The sequence below is a fragment of the Brachyistius frenatus genome, unplaced genomic scaffold (genome assembly GCF_029030835.1).
Source record: "Brachyistius frenatus isolate BFR_SWC_R1_liver_20210118 unplaced genomic scaffold, ASM2903083v1 Contig_76, whole genome shotgun sequence".
NCBI lineage: Eukaryota > Metazoa > Chordata > Actinopteri > Embiotocidae > Brachyistius > Brachyistius frenatus.
Genome location: NW_027210675.1, coordinates 1,249,304 through 1,269,327, shown reverse-complemented (window position 1 = coordinate 1,269,327; position 20,024 = coordinate 1,249,304). Strand labels below are relative to the sequence as shown.

Sequence of the window (20,024 nt, the reverse complement as noted above, 5' to 3'; positions counted from 1 at the left end):
GTTCCACCAAACTTGGAAAAAAACAAAAACAAAGCTTTAGCTCCTAACCTCCTCGTCACATCTGAACACTTTTATTGGCGCTCCGGAGGCCTCATAATTGCCTGGCTGAGTCTCAAGCAGTCCTTGGGGCATAGCTCAGGTCAGCTGGTATTCCTCCCGTCCCTGTGGTGTCCCGTCCCCCGTCCCCCGTCCCCTCGGGGATATGTGGCACAGCTGGTTTTCCGTGGCTCAGAGCAGGTTACGTTTGCCTGGAAGGCCACAGTCACTCTGCTATGTGCTCCTGGGTCGGATCCACAACCGTGGGCGAGGCTCCGGCCACCTGCACCGCTGCTCGCGCTGTACCAGACTGATGACTGACGACAGCGTCAAACATACCATTGAAGGCCAGATGAATGGAAATAAAGGCTCTCAACATTGTTAAAGAAAAACATGACCCGACTCATGTCCTCATTCGTGCAACTGTCGTTCCTGCACATTGTGTATTGGTGTGTCTTGACACTAGAAGAGCGGATCGGGACACTTTGGGGGAAAATGATTGTTTATTTGCTCTCCAGTGGAGAGGTAATGTTAGCTTTTTAAAACGGCCTGTACAGAAGCCATAGCCAGCTTCCGGTTACCTTAGCATTATAGTCACAATCTCAAAAGATATCTATTTTAAATTAACGTCTTTTCAGTCACTATTGCTGAATGAACTAACACAATGGTGACTGGGATGGAACACCTTTTATTTGCATTAATGTATACGGAGCTGTGGCGGCGACGACCCCCGAGGAAAATCATCAACCGGCTGCAGTTCCTCCAGCGACCACTTGAGGCTCCAAAAGTGAGTCAAAACCCACAAAAAGTTAAAATTCTCAACTACGGGAAGAAATAATGTTTACAGCCTGGTATAAAAATGATTTTGGTCTCTGTAGATAATGTGCCTGTTCCTAACAACTTTACGAGGGGTGAATTTATATACAACTCGCCCTAAGTTGAGAATACTCGAGGGTGGGGCTGCTTTGAGTGACAGGTGGGAGCCATGATAGTTGGATAGCTGCCTGTGAGTTTCAGCCATGGACTTGTCAGCCAGAGCCAAACAGACAGCATGTTGGTTTCAGCAAAAAAGATTTTTATTTGGTGGCCTCTGCTCCACCCACGCACCACCTCTTTGCCCATTTTAGGATTAGACAGGAGTAAGGCATTGCCAAAAAAAAAAAAAAAAAGCCCCCCACACCCACACCGAGTTACGAATCTGCTCCTCAGGAAACCTATGAATGACGTCCGGGAGGCTACGTCCATTTTTTTTTTTTCATAAACCGTCTATAGCGTAGTCCGTGTGGTATCTGCCAACTGACTGACATCACTGCTTGGATCTCTGGAAAGTGAAGTCCAAAAGCAAAGCTGCAATTACCACTCATCGCCATAGGTGTCGCCAAAGACAAAAGAAATGGAAATCTATGAGATTGTAACTTGTAATTAATTGTAACTACGTGGGAAAATAACTGATTAGGCTGCCAGTAGATATAAATCTCAGGACTGAACAAGTCACATCCTGTTTGTTTCTTCCATAAAAAAAAAAACAAAGTGTGAAAACGGGAATTCCCCGGTTTACGTGGCCGTCATGGTAGTCCCATGTGTGGACCGGACTATTTCTTGACTTGGGACTGGTTGCCAGGCAATCAGAGGAGATTCAAGGAAGATACTTGTCGTGGCCAAGAAATACTTCAGGACGTAACCCGACGCAAAAAAAAAAAAAAAATCGTTACGTGAAAAACAACAAATCGGATAAAAAGCTTTAGAAGTGCGGGGTAGTTGGATTTGGACTCCGTTAAGGGGAGTTGTTTCCCTCTGTTCCTAGTCTTTAGGCGAGCCTCAATTCAAAAATTGCTTTACCGACATGTAAGCTAACTCTCCGCAGGAAAGTCCACAATAATCGTTTTCAGTGCTGGTTATGAACAAACTGTACTTAAAACAAAATTCAAACCAAACTTGTGATAAAAGCGCTCCAGTGGCTGATATTTCCCTTTCTGCAGTAAAAAAAATAAATATATATATATAATTATGAATCTGGTAGGAAGGAAAGAGAAATCCTGCAAAGTAATCTTTCTTTGAATATAATTTAACTCGGTAAGAATTTGTACAAGCAGGAGAACTGAAGGGAAGCGGTGCAGTTGCAGCAGCCGTTACCCACATGAATGGTTAGAATCTGACATCACTGGGATGGGGAGAAAGAAAAATGCATCCCACACCCTCAGCTTCGGCCAGCAGACAGAGGGGAGAGGGTTTCATTCAGGTCACTGAAAGGCGGGTGTGGCTGCGGAGTCTTCGGCAGCCTTTTGGGGGATTTTCTGACTCACAGCTGCTCTTTCAGATGAGAGTTTAAAACTGGCTTCGTTCCAGATGAAGATCTGTCAGGTACCACCGGATTTCTCACAGTCCTAAACAATTACATTTATTTTAGCCTTTATTCAACAGCACATTTCCAGCCACTCGAAATGAGAAAATATGATTCATGTCCTTCCTGCGGTTTTGTTTCTGCTCTCCCAAGTCGGTTCGCAGCGAACACGGCCGAGGCTGTCGTCGGCGCCGCGTCGCAGAGAAAGCCAGGTTTACCGGCCCGCGCGGGCTTCTTGCATATTCCTCCTCCTCAGCGGGAAGCACCGTGTTTCTACATGAATGAACATGGCTGAGTTGTCAGAAGGCTGAATGGTGAAACAGGCTCAATCTGTATTACACTGGAGAGGAAGCTGCTCTTTGATACCAGAGGCATGCAGAGCTGTGTCCAATTCTGTAGGAGACTCGGCGAACACAAGGAAGAATTGCATTCCTCTTGTTTAAAGTGGCGTCAGATGCATAGTGTATTGAGTTATGCAAGACCACGATATTAAAAAGAAAAAAAAACAACTAAATCTGCCTTTGTGTAACATAGACTCCAAAGACACCCATAAAACTGGTAAACTCTGACTGATTAAAGGAAAGCGAAGAATGGATCTTGCATAATGTCATATGAATGTAAACAAACTGTACAAAGCATAGCTTGTAAGCATAGTTGCAGCATGTTGTAGGCCCTTTATAACAGTCTTCTCATCGCATTTCTCTTTCATCTGTGGCTTCGACTGATGTAGAGAAATGTCTGGTATGCTGGTGGCAGCTGAAGTCCAGAGGAGCCCGGAAGGAATAGGGAAGGAGTCGGATGGTCCTGGACCGAGCTCTTTGGTCCGGAAAATGTTTGTAAGTGTATTAACATCGTCCTGTAAACAGTTCGTGTACATGCAGATTTTACCGCGAGCCGAATCGCTGGAAAACAAACCGTTTTCCTCCTGAACCGTCGTTCATTCTCAGCGCGCCGTTGCCTTTTTTTTTTTTTTTTTTCTTTTCTAAAGGCGGCAGCCGGAGATCGCAGCTCCTCCAGTAAAGTCAGTCTTGTCTGCCTCGCAGAGAAGTGGCAGATTAAAGGGCATCCACGCAGTCTGGCAGTGACGACCGGGAGCCGAGGCCCGTCCTCATACCTGTATGCAACACACACGGCGGCGCACTTCTCACGAGGTGCTTCCTGCTCTCCCACGAACCCCAGGGAATGCTCTTGCTGTCTCCCTAAATCATCCTCCTATGTGTCGGTGAGCGTGTGCCAGTGGCAGATCTGCTGTCCCTCCGCCTCTCTCATCTCTGTCCAGTGGGCCTGCTGGTCCTCGCTGGTGCTGTTGAGGCCCAGGGAGACCCAGCCCAGCTTCTCCCTGGGCCTCATGCTGCTCCGGCGGCAGAACACAGACACCACCAGTGACACCTCGGAGAGCTGGAAGAGCGCCACCTGGAACATAAATGTCTCCTTGTAGGTGGGGTTGGGCTGACCGCGGCACACGGCCGTCTTACACTTGGACATCTCTTTCCCCTTAGAGTCCAGCATGGTCAGCTTCACGTAGGTGTCTGAAAGGAGGTGTGGCAGAGCAGTGAGGCAGTGCCATCAAGTGGGGGGGAGAAAGCACTGCAGCAAACATCGCAGACCATAATAGCAGTGTTTTTTTTTTAATAGTTTTACTTTAAAAAAAAATTAAAAAATTAAAAAAAAAAAACAACAAGAACAAGAACACTGTCATTTTCTTTCTTGGCCCGGAGTCATAGGAGGGTCAGAAAAAAGAATAAATCGGCATTTAAAAAAAAAAAAGTGGAAATATGTAGAGGAATAAATGTAAGAATAATTCAGTAAATAAGAAATTCGAAATATAAAGAGAAATAAGTGAAAGTGGAAATATGAAGACAAACAACAAAAGGATAAAAGAAAAATTATAACTGTACTGATCAAAGAAAGGACTAAAGAGCCCGTTCATATAAATTCCAAAAATATGATTTAAACATATTAGATATAATTTTGTTCTCGACATGTACATCTTCTTTTTTACTGCTACATCAATGCGACCGAAGTAAATTTTGTTCATGACACTCGCAGCACTAAAAAATTAGATGGAAAGTTTTCAGTAGGAGCTTGTATTTCAATAAACAAGGGAACATTCATTTTCTCTAGAGTCTCGCTGCCGTCTAAGTTTTTAACTAGCTTTTTGTGGGCAGGTGGCAGCACAAATCTCAGTAATGGATTCTTCAAAACCCGCCAAGCAAATAAAACACAAATGATGTAAAAGAACTTTTACAGATGTCTTTTTTTTTTTTTTTTTTTTTAAGATAACCTGCTTTAAAGTCTGTGCTAAACTAAGATAACTATTTCACTGCTCTAGCTTTATAAATAATACACAGATGTTGGAGTGGTATTGAGTCCATATCTCGACAAGAAATCAAATATGAACATTTTATAAAATGTGGAACTTTGCCTCTAGGGCTAAGAACATCATAATCTGGGTAAAAAAAAAAATCCAACATGATCCACATTTCTAGATTACATTACAGGAAGTGAAAACTATGTACTTCTGTAATTGGGGTGAGACATTCGTTAATGTTTTTGATTGATATATATATTGAATTTTTGGTCTTTGAAATGTACTGTACACGTCCTTTAAAATACTGTATTTCAAACCCGTATGGCCCAAACTCACAAATCCTCTGTTGTCTTACCTCTCATGATATAAAGCTGTCCCCCTACGAAGTGTTTGACACAACAAAACAGACCATCTGCGGCGGGGACACACACACACACACACACACACACACACACACACACACACACACACACACACACACACACACACACACACACACACACACACACACACACACACACACACACACACACACACACACACACAACGGCACACACAGCGTTGGAAAGAAGAAGGAAGAAAGGAAGCAGTTTAAAGATCGTGATATACAGCTGAAGGTCAGCCTTCATGGGAACTCTGACAAGCAGCAGTTGCTTCAGCATCCTGGCTTCAATAGCTCAGGTTATTAAAAAGTAAGCGCTGTTGCCAGGAAACATTTAAACGTAGTGATGCACAGTTTGTTTTTGTGTGCGTGCTGCTGGGAGCCTCGCCCATCTGCTTTGCCAAAACAACTGCCAGATGTATCAGCACCCATTCGGGGAAGGGGCATTAACAAGGGAGAATTTTACGGAGGAGAAAATGTACAGCGTCGCTCAGCACCTCCAACTCCCGGCTCGCACAAAAACCCGAGACGTAAAGGCTTTAACGCGGCGGCTCTTGTACTCACTGACGGGTTTATCAGACGCTGTGGTTTTGAAGTGGCTTCCCTGGATAACCTCGGCCGACAGGCGTCCTGTGGCAGAGTTGTAGATGAGACCCAGGAGGATCTCCGGCATGGAAGAGTCCTCGGTGGAGCGGTAGGACAGAGCTCCCGCACTGCGAGACACACTCACCACAGAGCCGCAACCCTGGCAGGACCAAACACAGACGGAGTCGTTCAGAGGGAAGGAAACAACAGCTAATGATGGAAGAATTCATCTCGGAAATAGTTGCAAGATGCAGCTGTAATGAAGATAAATCCAAATATTTGTAACGATGGAAAAAGTGAAAGTGGAACAAGGTGTACAGTTGCTTCGACTAAACTGTGCGCAGTGGGACATATAACTTCACAACGTGTTCTCACTGTAAGTTCAGAGCCGGGCTCCAGGGTGACAGGCAGAGCTATTTTGCCCTGCAAGTTGAGCTTAGTCAGGTAGAACACCTTCTCTCCCAGGACCTTCTCCTTTTTCATCCGCCTGACGCTGTACAGGCGGAAGCGAACGGCGTAGTCGCCGAGGGCCTCCTGCTCCACCCTGGAGAACTTGAATGTCTCCGTGAAGACGGGACACGGGCCCTTCTGCACGCCGGTCTTGGCCCGCTGCTTCTTGGTAGGCAGCAGGACCAGGTGGACCTGCCACGAGATGTTGCCCGTCTGTTTGAGAGCGGGGATGTCGGTCGCCGCGGTGACCGTGACGGCCAACCACTGCTCGCTGGAGTCGTACTCGAAGGCGACGTCCAGCGTGCCGTATTGGGCGAGGGGCTCCGGCTCGTAGGCTGTGGGCAGCTGAGGGCCAGAACCGTCCTGAATATGTAAGAAAAGCAACAACAACAACAAAAAACTGGTTTGTATTCGCTCTCCGGCAATACGACTGTTTGAGTAAAAACACAAAATACAAAACTTCATTTTTTTGTTTGTTTAATCTCCCATTTTATATATCGACACATTCGGAAGTTTCTGAGCTTTTTGTAACATTCAAAGAAAACCCTAAAAAAAAAATACCTCCATTTTTCATGAAAAAAATAGACAATATAATTTGAATTATGTGCGCATTTCATATCAGAAAATTAAGTTAGACAAGAATCACTTTCATCTCCGATACGTGCTGATCGCCCACGCCAGCGAGTTAAGATGACCCGAAAACTGCAGGCCGAACTGCAGCTGACCCCGCCACTGAAGCAACGCGCGCCGGAGACGCGGTAAGCTCGGTCTCACCTCCGGGCCCAGAACGGCGGTGCTGTCGCTGGGTATGTCCTCCTCGCAGCCTTTGTTGAGGTAGCTCTCGGTGTCCTGGTCCGCGCTGGCCTCGCTGGAGCAGCGGGGGCTGTCGCAGCGCGGCGGGGACGACCCCCCGCCGACCCCTCGCTCGGAGCGGCGTCGAGACGGCGCGCGGGCCCCGGGGCCCTCGTCCTGGTACGGAGGAGGCCGGAGCTCGCCGAGGGAGGGATCTCTCTTCATCCCGCGGACGCTGTCGCCTGCTCGCAACGACAGTGACGAGAGAGGGGGTTTGCAGAAGGAGTAAATGCGACACGGAGGGAGCGGAGCCGGAGACGTACTGCGTGCTCTGCAGAGATGCTCATCAGGCACGCGGCGTACAGTCGAACGGTGTCGGCTTTTGAGTCTGCCTGTACACAGCCGCGCTGTTAATTTAAATTCCAGACTCGAAAGATGTCGATTCATTTATTAATGCGACCATTAAAAAAAAAAAAAAAAAAAATACGGCATCTTGGGACGAATTGATTTACTCTATACAATACTGAAATGATTCATGAAAAAAAAAAAATCTCTGTAAAATATGTTATTGCGCAATCTAATATTAATCAAGTGGTTTTTTTTTTTTTTTTTCTTGCCGACGGTTAGATTAGAAGATTAAAACCGCTTTTGTGTCTGTTCAGTGTAAATATGCTGGCAGCCAGTTAGCTTAGCTTATCATGACAACTGGAAAATCCGGTTACCAGCACATTTAAACGAGGAATTTGTCCATAAAACCACAGCTTGTCTTTAAACTTTGGTTTTTGTACGTATTAAACAATATATATATATATATATATCAGCCAAGCTAGAAGTTTCCCGCGGATTTATTCAGAATGGATAATCAAATTTATATTCCATTATCTCAGTGCCTTACATCTTATTTTCTATCTCTTGGAAAGAAAGGAATTAAGGATATACACCGAAAGGCTTTTTTTTTTTTCTTTTTTCCTCCGTGATGGAAATTTGTCGTTAATTTGAGAAGTATAGCGAAAAACCAATTCTCCAGAAACTTTCAACATGATCCAAAATCGCTGAAGTGAGGCTCAACGAAGAAACGTTTCATGGTATTTGAATATTTACTGCTCTTATTTCATCATCCATAATATGCCAGCATACTCCATCCTGGATGCAGAACATGTTCTACACCGTGTGTGTGTGTGTGTGTGTGTGTGTGTGTGTGTGTGTGTGTGTGTGTGTGTGTGTGTGTGTGTGTGTGTGTGTGTGTGTGTGTGTGTGTGTGTGTGTGTGTGTGTGTGTTTTCTCACCCCGTTCGCTGGAGGCCTCGCTGCTGTATCCTCCCTGCTCAGCGGACTGTTTGCGTTTGCTCCTCCACGCAGAAGTAGTGTCCTGCTGGGCCTCGGCGCCTCTGTCCTCCTCACTGTCTGACAAAACCCCCTCTGCACGGGACACATGGACACTCCAGTTCAAAACAATAGCCTCGGTTTATCTCCCGAATGTCACGTGTGCAGCAAGATTTTAAAAAGTAAGAAGTGTGAGAGTTTAAGACGCAGAGCAGCTGAAACTGGCACACAACACTCGGAGAAGTTGAATTTGAGGGTGAAAACATGAGAAGATCCAGAGAGTGGTGTCGAAAGAGAAGCAGCACACCCTCTAACCTTGCTCTCCTTTCTTTTTCTTCTTGCTTTTCTTGCCTTTCTCCTTCTTTTTATCCCCATTCGAAGCTTTTTCCGCCTCCTTCGAACTCTCCTTCGCACCCTCCTTCGCACCTTTCCCCTTCTTCTTGTCTGACTTTTTCTTTTTCATTTTGGAGGATGATCTGGAAAGCTCTGCCTCTTCCTCATTGTCTCCCTCCCTATCCGGGTCGTCCTCCATCTCCTCCTCTTCTTCTCCATCATCTTTTTGCTCTTTCTGTTTCGTCGTCGCGCTTTTGGTTTCATCGCCAGGTGAATTGGGAGTTTTATCACGTCCGTCGCCTCTTTGCTGAGCAGCTGATCGGTCTCCGTTGTCACTTGCCTTTCCGTCTTGTCCACGGCTGGCATCTGTTTTCTCGACAGCATCAAGCTCCCCCTCTTTCGCTCCCTCTTGGGACTCGTCTCTGTCCCTGATGGACTCGGCTTCTTTCTCCAGCTGCCTCTCTCTCCTTTCTTTCCTCCTCTGCTCTCTCCTCTCCTGCACCTCCTTCTCCTCTTTCTTCCTCTTCTCCTCCTCTGCTAACTCAGCTTCTGTCTTTTTAACTCTCCAGCATCCGTCCCTCCATTCCCACTCCATCTGGTTCGCCGCGCACTCTGCCTGAGTTGTGTCACCGGTTTGGTTGTTTTTGGAGCCCGCGTTACCGGCCTCGGAGTCTTTGGGCATTTGCCACATGCTTTTATGGCCGGCCTTGCCTTCCTGTGCGGCGGGGGCCTGACCAGCTTCCTGGCTGCCGCTGTTTTCCCCATCCTCCTCGTCCTGCACCTTGTTGATGATAGTCGTGACCTGCTCAGTCAGCTGGTCGCTGACAGCGTAAGTGGCGTCGCTGACAGCGTTGGCCAGGTCGTCCACGCGACTGGTGACCGAGTCCAAGATGGAGGTAATGTTGACAGATGGCAGGTTCTGCTGGAAGCTCTTGAAGAAGGCCATCTCTCAGCCGGGGATCCCGTCGCCGCGCTGACCGCTAGATTAGCTCGTACAGAGGCGCCGACACGGACATGTGGTTGTTCGCGGGATGCGGTGCCAGCATCACACCGTGAGCTGAGAGACACACAAAATCATGCCTGTCTCGTGTCTCATGCTCAGACATTGTACAAAGGCTTTTCCAAAGCAACCGCAATAAAAAGGTGTTTTAATTTATGAACTGGGATGTCAGCGCTCCGAACGCGAAAAGGAAATCTGAAAACTGTTCAGCCCCTTATCTCAGTTTCTACACATTTCATTCTTATCCTCCATGTTTTCCCTCAGTGTTAACTCTGACCTCATTTAGACCCCGCTGCTTTTCCATTCTGCAAATTATCCCTCCGCGCTTCCTCTCCCCTTCATCCTCCAGCCTGTGACCGGTTAAGTGATCATAATGTCCACCATCACCGAGGATGTTCCAATCATTAAAAGTGGGAGAAAGGAGACAGGAGCTTGAAGCAAGGAATAGAAAGTGTATCCTTCCATCGCACCGCTTTGATCAGAATGTTTATTGATCGGTCAGCTGATCTAATTGGACGGTAAAAGAAGCACCTGGCCTGTTGTAGAAGGAGCTTATGATTTGAATCACGTTGCATCAGTTGTGCTGCAGTCAGGCAAACTACCTGTGGAAACAGCAGCACTGGTGGCTGTAACGTTATTCAAGTTTATTAGTAGAATAAAACACATTAGACGTGTAGACTCTCAATTATTAATAAAACATAAACACACGATCAAGCAGAAACATTATGCAGCTGTAGAGTCCTATACGACCACACATAACATACAGGACACAAACATACAGTCATGACATCACACCCCACACTGAAGGCAACTGTCTAATATAAATATTTCCCTCTGAGGGATTAATAAAGTATCTATCTATCTATCTATCTATCTATCTATCTATCTATCTATCTATCTATCTATCTATCTATCTATCTATCTATCTATCTATCTATCTATCTATCTATCTATCTATCTATCTATCTATCTATCTATCTATCTATCTATCTATCTATCTATCTATCTATCTATCTATCTATCTATCTATCTATCTATCTATCTATCTATCTATCTATCTATCTATCTATCTATCTATCTATCTATCTATCTATCTATCTATCTATCTATCTATCTATCTATCTATCTATCTATCTATCTATCTATCTATCTATCTATCTATCTATCTATCTATCTATCTATCTATCTATCTATCTATCTATCTATCTATCTATCTATCTATCTATCTATCTATCTATCTATCTATCTATCTATCTATCTATCTATCTATCTATCTATCTATCTATCTATCTATCTATCTATCTATCTATCTATCTATCTATCTATCTATCTATCTATCTATCTATCTATCTATCTATCTATCTATCTATCTATCTATCTATCTATCTATCTATCTATCTATCTATCTATCTATCTATCTATCTATCTATCTATCTATCTATCTATCTATCTATCTATCTATCTATCTATCTATCTATCTATCTATCTATCTATCTATCTATCTATCTATCTATCTATCTATCTATCTATCTATCTATCTTGTTTGTAGTGTTAACCAAAGTTTGTACCTACATACCTGGCCAAGTGTTGTGGTACTCTGATGAAGGCTTATTTGCCAAAACATGTCAGGATAAGAAATCAAATGGTAAACTGAGGCCACATCAAGAGATCCTGTAGCTTTTGTTTCCGGAGAACTGCTGTCTCAGTCGATGACAGAGAAAGATTGTTTGGGTGTACGGTATACATCGACAGTTTTTCAGCCTACAAGCGTGGCGTGTGCACATCAAGCGCTCCTCTTCCTTATGGGACATGTGCGTGAGGTTCAAAACCACAACAGAGCCACTAATCATCCCAAAGTGTGTGCAAGTGCAGCCAGTGTGGTAAATGTATGAAGTGTGTTGAGTACCTGGCTTGTCGTTCTTATAGCCACTGAGATGTGACAGATCGTCAGGACTCGCCACTGACAGCTTGTTGCTGAGGTAAAGAAAAAACAGAGCCATCAACGCCATGAAGGCCGCAATGGAAGACAGGACACCCAGAAGCTCAGGAGAGACTGAGGAGGAGAAGAAGAAGAGCGAAAATAATAGGGGGAGGAGAGGGAGGTGGGGGGGTAAAGACAGACAGGAAAAGAGAAAAACAAAAAAATTAGACATAGACGAACATGAGTAACTCTAATTATGGAGGTATTTAACAGTTAAGTTTCCAAACCAAACTATATCTTTTTTTGTTTTGCAGAAAAAAAATATCCGAACGGCTATAAATAAAAACACACGCAGATGGCTGCAAGGTAAAAAAAAGAAAAAAGAAGAAAAATAGATCTTGAACAAAACACTTAGAGATCTGTAAATAACACATTTGATACCACAAATAATTCAGTTTGACGATAGAAATCTTACGTCGAAATGAAACTCCTCAAATTTGGGCTCGGAAAAGGAAGCATGAGCTATCGTACTTTTGAGCAGTCGGTATTGTCTTCCACTTCAAAGGCGGAGCAGATATAATCTACAGCACTGTATGTAGGCCAACCATACTTCATGTAACCATGCAGCCTTGTGCTATTTTTATGAGAGCCTCAAAGGGACTGGATGTAACTGAAACGAAGACTCAGTAAACCCAGAAAAACCCGACTGCGCCTGAACTTAATAGGCTACCGCACGGATACACCAGTGTAATAGCTGAAGAAAAGGGGGGCGCAGGTGGACAATGAAGCATGAACGGCATTTCGAAAGAGCAAATGCCTCCGTGGAAAGGGCAGCTTGTAGGATAAAGGACACTGCAGGTGAGGCTGCGTGATATGAGGTATCCGAGTTTTCAGTTTAACTACCAGAGGAGCAGAACGCAGCCATGATACAGTTTCATCCACGACCTATGTGGGCATATCAAGGAACCAATCCCTCGGTACTTTATAGAGGCACCGAGCTTAAAGGCTTTTTCCACATCCACGGCTGCAGGAGGTCATAATAGTACACAAAGAGTGTGGAGGGTCAAGTTTTGTTTTTCTTTTTTTACTTTTTCAAAAGAATATGGAAGGAAATTAAACAGGGTTTTCCCGTTAATGTGTGCTGCAATCATTACCATGTCTGGCTAGTTAGTTTAGTACCTGGAGTAGTTTCCTAACTTTACTTTTTAAGTTAGAAACGTCAGAAAACGCCCCATTCACAATTAACACAGCCGCAGCGTCGTGTTTCTACACAGTAGACCGAGCTGAACTGAACCTGGGAAAGTTCACACTCCTGCAGTCACAGCTAACGTCAACTGAGCCAACGTTAACTTCCCTCGTCTTACCTTATATTGGCTTGTCTCATTGAAGCGTTTTCATTTTGATATTTTAATATCAATATTACTATATTAATATTCATTTAGAGTCATGTTGAAATGGCCTGAGCGAAGGAGCTAACTCTTTGGATGCTGAATCTTTCTTTATGTTCACCAGCTGCCGTTTGGGGCGCTGCACGAGACATAAAGAGGATTTCTTTTGTTTCCCCGCTGTGTCAGTAAATCACGCAAAAGCGACGAGACTGAACCGAAACAGCGAAGCTGCGTGCGGTAAAAATAAAAGCATCGAGCTGAAAGCCACTAAAGTGCGCCGTAAAGCAGAGGGAACTGCAAAGTTGGTGGAAATTCATGATTTAAAAACAACCACCCTTTAAGTCACACGACGCCATTTTAATACATTGTTTACAATATCTATCAGTGCAGCTTTAAGCGTTTCTGTATTACAACTTGCATAATTCTTACCGGCAATTTTATTCTTGATTTATAATGTCAGTGTGGTGGATCTGGTTGAATATAAAACGATACATCTGGAGCTGAAACAGCTTGATTTGATTTAAAATCTTGATTTTAGTCATTTTTCTCGCAAAATGTCAGCTTCATGGTTGTGAGGATTTTTTTTTAATTTTTTAATATTCCGTAATATTGCATTTCGTGCCGAGCAGACAGAGCGTTAGAGTTGCAGCGTGTCTGCATGTAGCAGGTGCTCATACCCGAAGCAACTGTCACCACTCGCTGATGAAATTGATCGGCAGTGTGAAAACTAGATTCTTTCCTGAGCGCACAAAAGATACAGATGGAGAGGAAAACAGAGGCATACTTTTTCAAACTTTCTGACTACAGATTGAACTTGTTTGACAAAATTGCTTCACCATGGCAACAGACGTAGACCACTGCAGCCTGACGACGAGCGCTGCCTGCTGCACACTGCCAAAATGAGGAACACTAAACTCCCAAGAATGGCAAGAGAAGTCGATAAGAGAGCAGCAGCAGAGGCTTACCTTCACTAAATGAATATCCTCTTTAAAGCCAGCTGTTCCCAAAAAGCACCACTACCAAGTACTTCTGCAGCTATAGATAGTAAATGATCTAAGAGAAGGAAAAAAACAAAGTTGTCCTGCTCCGAAGTAATCCGACATGTAATAAATCCCTTACACTTAGTCCGGTCCAGCGCTTGCCAGGCTTACGTATCAACTCTCACTGCTGACAGTGGTGTCGATTGAGCCACAATGACCTCTGCAGCCATGGGCACAGCATCCGTCTGTCGAAAATGAACAGCTTATGGCCCTGTGCCCCGGGCTGTGATGACACCTCATACATGGCCCTGCTCTGTAAATGTCAACGACACCTGAATAATTTAAACACCTGAGATAACCTGACTCCTGCATCAATGTACACTGGAAAGTGGAGCGGTGTAGCAAGCCGGCCTATGAAACACTTCAGCCCCTTCTTCTTTTTTTAAATTTTTTTTTATATAACACCCATCACTCTCAGTAAAGTCTAAGGTCTCTCTTGACTGCAGAGAAGATTAAAGTGGATTTTCTTTTTAACTCCCCTCTTTCACTCTTGTCTGAGTGTTTGCATGTGCAATTTGTGTCTGAACAGAATAAACAAGAAAAAAAAAAACAGAATAAATCTACGTGTGAACCGAGGCTAAACTCGGGACTCTGAACTGAGCCTCCGGGTTCAGTGCTTATTTTCTTTTTTTTTTTCCGCGAGGTAATGACTCCAGTAAACTGACTAACAAACATAAAAAGGCAGCCAGTGAACCATTCAAATGGGAAACAAGCAAACGCATAATAACCTCAGAGAAAGATGAGCTGGTTTCTATGAAAAGTGTAAAATAGAAACGAATTATTCTGTCATATTTCTACATTATTGAGACACAGATTGACAAACGTTTCCTCATTGTGCTCATCTTTGTGAACTCCTTCATACAATGATTTATTTATTTTTAAGCTTTAAAACCAGTTCACTTACAGTTCTTGGCTGTAGTTTATCAGGCATGCTTGTTTAAAATGTGCAGGCAATCTGAAAATGTTGCTTACACATGGACCTCTGATAGGAAACAAAACCTCCACACTGAATAAATCATGAACACACAGCTGCCTTCTTTTGCTGTCGTGATCTGAAACTTGATATGGCATCCATAATTCACATTATGCTTTCTGAGGTCCGTATAAAAAAAAAAAACCCATCTGGACAGCATACTTCAGTAAAACTTCAGGACACAGGGAGGTGGAGTGCCCGGGATACATACTGTATTATTTGGACTTACCAATCTTCCCAACGCAACCAAACAGGCTACAACAATGCGCGCACACATGCTTTTATATGCTTATGAGGACACACTGGTCGGTCTTACCTCGTCTGGCACAGATGAGTTCATGAACACCACAGTTCCTCCCCCCTCCTGGGAGAAAGAGAGAGATGAAAAGCTGGGAGTCAGAGGTTCAAGCATGAATCCATGCACTGTGGAGACATATGCTCCGTCCTCTGGCTAAATGAGCTGGCAGATGTACATGTCAGCAAACATAAAGCTGATTAGCTAAAAACCCACTGAGAGAGAAAGAAAATCACAGTTGGGGTAATTTTAAAATATTCCCATTTGCTTTTCATGTGGAGAGTTGAACACGAATTGTTATTTCTGTCGAGCCGGGTTCAGAAGCCGGTGAGCTTGGCCTACTTCAATAATTACTGCTACCACTTCTCTTAGCCAAGAATTAGTGTACAAAACAACTAATGCTTTTTTTCTTTTTAAACTGCAGGATAAACAGACTAAATATTTCTATGTTAATTAGTCAGCTCTACAGGTGGCGGCGGGAACATTTTGAAACCTCTGGACAGAACCAGGCTTGCTTTAGCTTATAACCATTTCATGGCTTTAGCTTCATATTTAACACATAAACGGTATCATTTTTCTCATCTGACTCTTAGCAAGAAAAGACAAATGTTGTACTATCCCCTTATTTTATAACGCACATTGAAGGCTAAATTATAAATAGGTTACTACTGCTATAAACTATAACAGTATTGGCCATGACAAAGGAACGCGTTTTTAAAATCAAACTGTTCTAAAACCAGATGATGTACATCATATTAAAAGCGGTTATTATTACTTCCATGCGTTTTTTTCATAAGGTAACTAATACCTCAGTGTAACCAGGAATCTAAAAATGATTAAATCACACAATAAATTAGGCTATATGTATGCTTTTTGATGTTTGACGATGTAAAAAAAAAAAATAACAACATGCTTTGTGTGTCCTCACTGGTAGCTAAAACCCTGGTAACAGGTGTCTGATTATTACTGGAACATTGTCAATATGATCAATGAACACGCTCAAAGTATGCTTTGTCAGCTTTCACCAATAATATCAGCTTTTTTCTTTTTACATTACACGGAAATATGTTTCAGGTTTTATCATTTTTACTGACACAATGGGACATTTTATTACAGGTTAATAAGATATTACCTGCTTCTTATGTATAATCCCTCTGAGGCTTACGTTAATGAAGGATACCAACTCTCATATCGCTTTCTCACACTCACACACCCACAGGCTTATACATTTAAACACACACACTCATTCACACATTATCTCTTCTGGCTCAACACATCAGTGTCGAATGTCGACAGTTAGGAGCTCATCTTGGCTCTGAATTTGGGAGGATTGAGAAACAGAAAAACTGTGGAAGTAAATTACATTCGCTAACCTGTACCACACTTACTTTAAACTAGTGAAGCGATTTTTTTTTTTTTTTTTTACTCCCACGAGACTCCCCTTTATCATATTTGAAAAACTTTACTGTTACTGTATGTTGTACCGCTTCATTCACAGATAGGATTGGGTGCTGCAGGTGGTGTGAGGCACTGACTTGATGCCAGAGCAAAGAGAAAGCTCTGAGGCAGACTTGTCTTTTATCACCCAGCAGACGGACTCTCTGTGGACTAATTGACTTAATAGAACAGACGCTCTCTGTTGGATATTACTGGAGACGAAACTATTTCCAGAATGAAGCAATTCTTAATCACCGCTCACCTTAAAATAACAGGTAACTTTACCAGACGACTTTTCACAGGAACAGGAGAAGTTGATGTTTTGAGAGTCCTTTACTTCAGTCATATGTGTATTACAAAAATAACTTGTGTAAGATAGAATAACGGGATAGAGAGTATTTTTTACTTTGGATACTTGAAGTAAATTCTGTGGTTGTTAGTCACATTTTTAAAGCGCAACTTTTACTTTTAACAGAATAGTTTTAGATTGTTTTCTATTTGCACTTTTAATTCTTTCAGCGCTGTTTAGTGCGACTGACCATGACAAGTAACAGACCTGTTTGTAAACTGGTTTATGCCGGTAGACTAAAATGAAAGAGTCCCATTCTGAAGTGCAACACATGGGAGGCCCCTATGACATCGATGTATACCCTCACAACTAGTCAAAACCTTTTTAAATATCTCAAACCAAAGGTTGGCAGATAACTATACTGTTAATTGTTTAATTGATCGTTTTGAGTCATTTCTTAATGAAAATGCTGAAATTATTTTTATTCCAGTTTCTTAAACGTCAATATGTGCTGGTCCTTTTAGTCCTCCATGATAACAAACTGAATGGATCGTCGGCCTGGATAAAACAGAAACATAGGTCTATTAATGCTGCACCTGTTGTTTTGGGAAACACAGGTAACATAAAGACCACACAACTGCTCAAATAATCGTCAGATTTATCGTAATGAAAATAATCCTTAGTTGCAACCTTCCTCGTGTCGGACTCAAGAGGAGTAACAGTGAACTATTCATTCGCGTGTATCATCTGGACGAAATTAAATTCCCATGCCCCCCCCGTAACCCCGTGGAGCCCGTGGCGAGGCACTGCTGACAGCTCTCTATTAAACTGCTGCACCACCTCTCTCAGGTGTCATGTCGTATCAACAAACGCCGCTGCACGCATGGCTGCACGTGACACGATAGGTAACGGGGTCCGCGACCGGACGGGGCGACGCACGCGCCTACTCACCGATGTATCCCGGTGACTTTCACCGGAACCTCGAGGAGACACTTACGCGTCAACGCGAAGGCTGCGATGTCCGCGACACGCGTCAAACCATTAACGTTAAGGGAGAATGTCGACAGCAACGTGCCTCCTGGAAATAGAAGATCGATCGCAGCTGATCGGCTTTATGACACAATGGCCACCCGCCAAGTGACGTAGTTCTTCAACTGTAGCAAAACAAAGTAGTCGGCTGGTATTTTCGGTTCAAACATTTCGATCAATCGCTACGCGGTCCCCGGTGCGCCTTTAAATCGATGATTTCGCCACCGATATTACAACGTGATCCGGCCAATCAACGCACCGGGACTGTCTGCGCCTCCGTTCACTTGCGCATCAACTTCGAGCGCGCATCCCGTGAAATGAAGGGATCAAACCGTCCTGCATCAGTGCGGGTGTCCGCAACTCGGCATCGGCCCCGCGCTGCCAGTGAGCTGTCCCAGCTCCGGAGCACTGCGGTACTGACGGCGTGAATACAGAAAAAAAAAAAAAAAAAAAAAATTCTGATCTAAAATAAACAACAATAACAGACTCGGTAAATACTAAATAATCGTTTAAGCATCGCTCTCATTCTGCTCCGCGTAAAGTTTCACATGAGTCCCGTAGGACACCTGAGACCGAGCACCTACCGTCAATCGCCATGATGCTCCGTCCCGGACTCTACCAACTGTAGGGGGGGGGTGTGATGGAGGAGGGAGGTCATTCATACCAGTTTGTGTGTTTAAGGTTGTGTAAGCGTTGATATTTCAAGAGGAGCTCCGTGTCCAAATTGATATTAAACACATATATTACACACTTCAGATAAGAGATAAGACAACGATTTTTAGAAAGGGAAATTTAGAAGGAAGAATTTGGGTGTAACTGCAGCAGACAGAAAACATGTCTAAAATATGGATAAAATAGCGAGAAAATAATACAAAAATAATGTACGGTTCAATAAAACGGGCAAATTATGATTATACAATGTAAAAAGTAAGAAATAAAATATACTCAAGTGCAAAATAGAATATATTAACAAGCAATAAACAAATGCGCGCGTGAAAATATGGTGCTGCTGTACGGCCTGACGGCTGTCAACACAGTTGAGCTTGTGGCTGAAGTTAATTTTCTGCTATATTTTTTAATTTTATTGTTCTCAAAGTACTTTAAATGTGCCTCCCATTCTCACACCAGTGGTGGCAGGGCTGCCATGCAAGGTGCTCACCTGCCATCAGGGGAAGCTCCGGGGTTCAGTGTCTTGCCCGAGGACAGTTTAGCATGTGGACAGGAGGACCCAGGGATTGAGCCACTCGGTGGTCAACCCGCTCCACCACCTGAGCCGCAGCCTCCCCTACCAGTGGCTCGGATGCCCCCCATGTGCCACGGCTCGGCCTCGGACGGGACGGGAGGGGTTGCGCAAGGATGGTCCTGATTTTGTCCCTCATGCTCCTCTCCAGACATCTTCTCCAGACTGTCCTGTCTTAGTCCAACAACAGAGCGGGTCTTCATCACCATCCTATTGAGTCCGTCGGACTCCCTGCCTTGATGATGTTGAACTGACGGGGGTTGTCCCAACACCATCTGCTGAAGTTCAGTACCTCACCGATGCAGCGCATGATGGGCTGAGTCAATGAATATTTAATGAAATAGAATAATTGCGGCCTAAACTTGTGTGTGATTGATGCGGAGTGGTAACTGAGGTAATATTTCTCACGAAGCGGTCTGGTTAACTCAACAGGTAAAAGATCACCAAGGTTTATTAATGGTTCAAATTCCACCTCGGCCTGTTGATGGCGATTCAACTTTTAGTGAGAAATTGAAAAAGTTTTGCATACACTTCACATTACAGGAAGATATTTAATATCACTGCAAACAACTGGAAAACACGTACATATCTACTATCCAAGGAATGTCTGCGGCAATTTTGGTCGCATTTGAATGAATATTTGCGGACGGTGGAGTTATAGGTTGCAGTGAGCCAAAGGTTTGTCTCAATGGTGTCTCACTCCTGGGAAGACAGATGGTGCAGTGGTTAGCACTGCTTACCCCTCAGCCAAAAGGTTTGAGGTTCAATCCCCTCATTGTCATGATTTAAAAAAAATAATAATAATAATCACGTCATCTTTTGAACGACATGCTACAGCATGACTTTTGGGTCACTTTTTG

The 20,024-nt window shown here is 43.7% G+C and overlaps 1 protein-coding gene across 3 annotated transcripts; it reads right to left on the bottom strand.

Annotated features, from left to right (window-relative positions):
• Positions 1 to 2,038: 2,038 nt before the first annotated feature.
• syt14b (synaptotagmin XIVb) lies at positions 2,039 to 18,530 on the bottom strand. 3 transcript variants are annotated; one of them, XM_069708554.1, is made up of 9 exons: positions 18,509 to 18,530; positions 15,191 to 15,238; positions 11,459 to 11,605; positions 8,184 to 8,315; positions 6,880 to 7,139; positions 6,031 to 6,468; positions 5,635 to 5,815; positions 5,044 to 5,100; positions 2,039 to 3,906 (listed from the first exon to the last, which is right to left on the bottom strand). In XM_069708554.1, exons 1-9 carry the CDS (start codon positions 18,519 to 18,521, stop codon positions 3,590 to 3,592), a joined length of 1,593 nt encoding a protein of 530 aa, XP_069564655.1. In that variant the 5' UTR covers positions 18,522 to 18,530; the 3' UTR covers positions 2,039 to 3,589. The 3 variants fall into 3 exon arrangements, with proteins under 3 accessions (XP_069564655.1, XP_069564653.1, XP_069564654.1); XM_069708552.1 differs by lacking the exons at positions 11,459 to 11,605; positions 15,191 to 15,238; positions 18,509 to 18,530 and adding an exon at positions 8,535 to 9,548; XM_069708553.1 differs by lacking the exons at positions 5,044 to 5,100; positions 11,459 to 11,605; positions 15,191 to 15,238; positions 18,509 to 18,530 and adding an exon at positions 8,535 to 9,548 and having other exon boundaries at positions 2,039 to 3,790.
• Between the last annotated feature and the right edge of the window lie 1,494 nt (positions 18,531 to 20,024).